Consider the following 6,022-nt stretch of genomic DNA (forward strand, 5'->3'; position numbering starts at 1 on the left):
TCACTAGATTGCCGCATATATATATATATATATATATTAATTGTGTTGTATTTTATTTGGGGCAGCTAAAAAAACTTTTGTGTATTACAATTTTAAAAAAAGTTCAGATTGCATCTAAAAAGCTGTCACTACACCTAGCCAAAATTGATGAGAAAATACAGATTTCAATGGTGTTGTGCTGCACCGCCGCCACAAACAGACCCTTAACCATGATAATGTTGGAGCAAGAAATTTTTTATTCATCTAGGCTTGGGATCAATTAAGGCGGTTTTAAAAATTTTGTTTGTTAAAATATTAATATAAAAATAATAGAAATATATTAAAAAAATTACAAAAATATGCCAAAAATTGATAAATATGCAAATAACATAAAAAGTTAGCAAAATAGAAGGGCTACATATGATTATTCCTTTTGAGTTTTCATATGTTGAAAGTATTGTACAATGAATTCATTATAAACACTAGTAATCATGTCTTCTTTATAATATGTAATTAGATATTCATTTATCATACAAAAATATTTCAATATTTATGTCACTAAATTTATTATTAAGTTCTTGAAATTACAAATTTATCAAAGAGTGAAATAACTGCGCTTAATAATTAGGACTGTCAATTTGGCTCGTTGTTCTCGAACAGCTCATGTTCTGCTCGTTAAACAGCTACTGTTTTACTTGTTCATTAATTCAACAAGTCGAACACAAATAAATTTTGAAAGCTCGAAATGTAAACAAACTGAACACGAAAAAAAAATTATTTGCTCGTGTTTATCTTAAATTGACTCGAAAATAAATAAATAAATAAATATATACATAATAAATATTCATAAAATTAAATATTATAAATTATAATTAATTAATTTTTATACAAATAATTTTTTTTAAAACTATTATTTTAATTTTGTTTAAAAAATTAATTACTGAGTCAATTTCGAGCTAAACACGAACATGAATAAGTTTTTTGAGCAGAACACGAACACACTGTTCAGATGTCATTTCTAGCACGAGTCAATTTCAAACACAATCCGAACACGAGCCCAACCTGAGCTAACTCAAACTCGCTCATTTACAGCCCTATTGATAATAATATGAATTTGTAATTATCTGAACATATCTCTGAGTTCTAACTGTTAAACATGTAAATACATAAGAATTGAGTGGCATGCACGTAAATCAATCTAATATTCAAGAAAAAAAAAATTAATTAGAAAATGATAGGATGATGGCAATTATGCATATTTTTTACAAATTCCACCCTCACAAACTAATGTATTGCAACGCCAACCCTAGACCAAAATAAGCAGCAGTAAATTTTCATAAACAATAAGCACAGCATCATTTGCCATAAAAGTACATAGTTTTTCTTCAAATTACATAAACATAGAAATTTCACAAATAATAACTTCCCAGAAATTACACTTTAATCCTTCTTCTTGGCCTTGAGATTTCCCTTTGGAATTTTGCTTAAAACCCCCTGGTCTAGCTTGCGATACTGCTGCTGCAGCTGGCCAAGCAGATTGGATATGAAGTCATCAACTTGGTCTTCGTACCTCTCATACAGCACAGGGACAGTGTGCACAGCAACAAAACCTGAATCACCAAAGATTACATTTACATACATACCACCAATTCCTATGTATTTACATTATCTGAAACGCAAAAGTCGTATCTTTTTTACATTTATACCATCAAAATTTTTCATATTACGTCAAAAATATCAACAATGTAAACCTTTTAAAAAGTGAAATATGCCTTTTTAGATAAGATGGCATGTACATTAAAAATTAAACTTTAGGGGTCAGATATGTGAATATATAGCGATTCATGATAATAAATACATGTATTCTTCATTGCTTGGTATGAAATTCCCAATAGTTATCACAAGCCATGTGTAGAAAACCATTGTTATCGTTTACTATATGGTTTGTTATAAACAGAGTATTATTAGGCCTTGAGGCTTGATACGGCACCAATAAATTTTCATCATTCGGCATAAATTTCGAGGCATGACATAAATCTCGAGGTAATTTTTTGAAAAAGAAACATTCAAACTTCAATTATGGGTCATCCAAAGCTCCGATTTCGGCAAACTTATAGTCAATTTGACCGGCTCGATGGGGCCAACCATATAGAAACTAGTCTAATCCGAGTCAAATCAGATCATGTCATTAAACCACACTTGAAAGATTTCTGGACAAATTTGAAAGGTTAAATGGATGTCAAAATCTGACGAGTTCATAGTCGAATTAAATATCTTAACAAGACGAATCCAACAAGCCTAAGATTGATCAATTCTTACATCATTAAAGCGCTCAAATATCCCTTAAACGCCGTCCAATCAGAGGGTATTCTTTGGACCGTCTGATTAAAATAGTTGGTCTGATTAAAATAGTTGATATTCTTGAATCAAAAGTTTAACTAAATTATTCATTTAGAAGAAGGGGCATCTGATTATGCATTGCTAACAAAGGGTTGATTGAATATTTGTAATAATATCACTTCAAGTTTGTTTTAACAAAAATATTAAAAATAAGGAAAGATTATCACGTCTATTTGAGGTTAATTATAGAAACAAATTAGGGAAAGGTTAGGATTATTGATTATAATAATGTACTTAATTAATTATAGTAATTTTTAAATGCTTTTATGTGCAATGCCTTTGATGTATGATTTATTTAAATTATTTTGAAGCTAGAGTTTGTGGAACACCATGCATTGGATCAAGGATAATCAATGCCATGGTCTCTAATCGGCAAGTGATTGATTAAAGGATAATTGTATTGTTCCTAATTAAGGATGTATTCCTTAAGATTTGCTTATATGCTTCAATTGTTGCTAATATATAAAAAAAATTTCTCAATTTACTAAGACAATTTCATATCTTCATATTGATATGATGTGATAGTTAGCTTTCTGATTTTACTTGCTATACAAATTTCTGAATATTTATGTAAATCACATTAACTGTTAAAAAATACCTACTATTCATACAATCATGAAATATGTTGATGTGTTACAGGTTTTTATCATAATAATGACAGTCTTCGTTGTAGAATCTTAAATGTAATATAAATTTACGTAATGTATGCTTGTGTACATGATGCATCTAATGTCACCAAAACCTTGGATATATTGGCTAGATGGGCTGACTGCTGCACAGAGTGATAACCCTTTTATTCATGCCTCTTTTAATATCGCTCCTATTTATGCGACATGCCTTGTTATTTACACTTTACTCAATGTGTGTGTGTGTATATATATATATGTGTGTGTGTGTGTGTGTGTGTGTGTGTGTGTGTGTTTGTGTGTGCCACTCACTGTGATTCTATGGCTGACATCTGCATTAGCAATTCTAAGTCCCCTAGGGTCACCAGTTCGAGCTTGCCCGAGTGCATTTGTCTTGTAGCGTGGGATCAAGTGGTTAGACACATGAGGGTGGCTGGGTGCTTGTATCATAGCCTCCAACCATCCTTCTTTTAAAAAACAAATGTATATATATATGTAAAATAATAATAATATAATAAAAATTTTTGAATAGAAAAATAAGCATAATAAAATAATGGAAATTTAATGCTTAGTCAATAATAAAAAGTTAATAGTTTACTTAAAATAATAAATAAATTAAATTTTATATCATGTTTATGCTAGGTTTTTACTTGTTGTTGTACAATAAGCATTATTAAATGATTCTTATCTTTGAAAATCTCTATAATATCTATAACTGTTACAGTACAACATCCCCTTTTACTCATGTCTCTCTTGATATTCACAAATTATTAGTTAAGCAACATCCAGAGATAATTCATAGATTCAAACTTCAAGCATATTCTTAAAGAGTTGATTTCAACATTGACTTATTAGAAAAGTTATTATATTTATATTTATATTAACCAACATTGACTTATTTATTTAAATTATATTTATATTTCAATGAAAAAATTAGTACATGTTATTGAATTTAAATGAGGTAATGATCTTCTTGGTAAACAAATATTACTGAGAATTTATATATTTTCTCTTGGAATTATTTCATAATTTTTAGTCGGCACCCGACTAGTAGGATTTTGTGATTCCTTCTAGGCTCTGAATTGCCGGATGTGACAGTATGCTGGAACTTCTCACAAATGCGGGTTAAGGGTAAGTTGTCAATTTAAATAATGAATAAATAGGAAAAACTAGAATATAAATTGCAATAGGACAATAAGTTCTATAAAAGCATGTTTATTTCATAATTGGCACCGCAATAAGACCAAAAATAATGGATGGAGAAAGATAATTCATAATTTGACCTGAAACAACTAATGCAAGGCTATGCTTTTAATTAAGATGATGAAAAAATTTCAAACATCTCTTAACAACAAGCCTTTATCCCACAAATTAGGGCCGGCTAGATGAATCCTTTTTCTCCATTATGGTCTATTGAGTGCATGTTTTCACTTAATTCTAATAAATTAAGATCGTTTTTTATACAACATGCCCAAATCTTTTTAGGTCTATCTCTATCTTTCTTAACATAAGCCACATCTAAAAGTATCTATGCTTCTAACAGGGCTATCAGATGGTCGAGATTTAATGTGACCAGACTATCTAAGACGACTCTTTATAATTTTGTCAGCGAACAATCCCTTGAAGTTAAAACAAAAAACATGTGAATTTTTGAATAATTCTTTTTCTCACTGAATACATAGATAATTCACCTATAAATAAGTGAGTACAAGAGATAAAAAAGAAGAAAGAAATCTCCATACAATTAAGTAATTCCTATAATTATGGAATAAATATAAATACCAATAATTAAGGAATTACTCTTTTTATATTATGACTAACTATAACAAGTACTTAAATAGAATTAAAGAAATAATAATGAGCGTAATTCCACACTCCCCCTCAAGGTGGGTTGTACAGATTATACATGCCCAACTTGTTGGTTAGCTCATCAAAACTAAACTTAGGGAGAGCCTTGGTGAGAATGTCTGCGGTTTGGTCTCTAGAAAGAGTATAGATCAATTCAATGATTCCATTGTCCACTTTCTCTGAAATGAAGTTCCGATCAATCTCAATGTGTTTCGTTCTATCATGATGAACAAGATTATTTGCGATACTGATTGCAGCTTGATTGTCACAGAACATCTTGATAGAATTTTCTCTCATAATTCCAAGCTCCTTGAGAAATTTTTTGATCAACATTCCTTCACAGATAACAAGCGCTAGTGCTCTGTATTCTGCTTCTGCACTACTCCGAGATACCACCGATTGCTTCTTGCTTCTCCATGTCACTAGATTATCGTCGGGTGGATATATCTCCTGCCCAGTCTGCATCAGTAAATACTTCTACCTTTTGACTATCATTCCTTTTGAATAATAATCCTTTCCCAGGTGTCATCTTTAAGTATCTTAAGATACGGTTGACAGCTCCCATATGTTCCTCAGTAGGACAGTTCATGAATTGACTTACTATACTTACTGAAAAACTTCTGTCTGGTCTGGTGTGGGATAAGTAAATAAGTCTTCCAACAAGCCGCTGATATCGTCATTTATCAACAGGTAAACTATCATTCTCCATTCCAATCTTTTTATATGGATCTATTGGAGTATCTATTGGTTTGCATCCAAGCATACCAGTTTCTTTCAATAGGTCCAATGTATACTTCCTTTGAGTTATAACTATCCCCATTTTGGATCTTGCAACTTCCGTTCCCAAGAAGAACTTCAAGTCTCCGAGGTCCTTGATTTCGAATTCATGGGCTAGAAACTTCTTCAGCTTTGTCAATTCTTCAGTTTCAGTGTGATCTCCGGTAAGGATGATGTCATCAACATACACAATAAGTACAACAATCTTCTTCTCGGATCTTTTTGTGAACATTGTATGATCAACCTGGCTTTGAGTATAATCACACTTGATTACTGAATTGGTGAATTGGGCAAACCAAGAACGGGGAGATTGTTTGAGACTATACAAAGATTTCTGAAGCTTGCATACTTTGTCACTACGGAAGGACCCTTCAAGACCAGGCGGGAAAAAT

General features: G+C 31.2%; 1 protein-coding gene across 2 annotated transcripts in view; it reads right to left on the reverse strand.

The window, feature by feature from the left end:
- Positions 1-1,286: 1,286 nt before the first annotated feature.
- LOC110039252 (reticulon-like protein B8) overlaps positions 1,287-6,022 on the reverse strand; it is an 11,112-nt gene continuing 6,376 nt past the window's right edge. For both annotated transcript variants that reach the window (XM_020744254.1, XM_020744255.1), the window contains exon 6: positions 1,287-1,589. In XM_020744254.1, coding sequence (XP_020599913.1) covers positions 1,420-1,589 — 170 coding nt within the window. In that variant the 3' untranslated portion in view covers positions 1,287-1,419. The remainder of the gene's footprint in view (positions 1,590-6,022) is intronic.

Source organism: Phalaenopsis equestris, unplaced genomic scaffold (assembly GCF_001263595.1).
Source record: "Phalaenopsis equestris unplaced genomic scaffold, ASM126359v1 Scaffold235935, whole genome shotgun sequence".
NCBI lineage: Eukaryota > Viridiplantae > Streptophyta > Magnoliopsida > Asparagales > Orchidaceae > Phalaenopsis > Phalaenopsis equestris.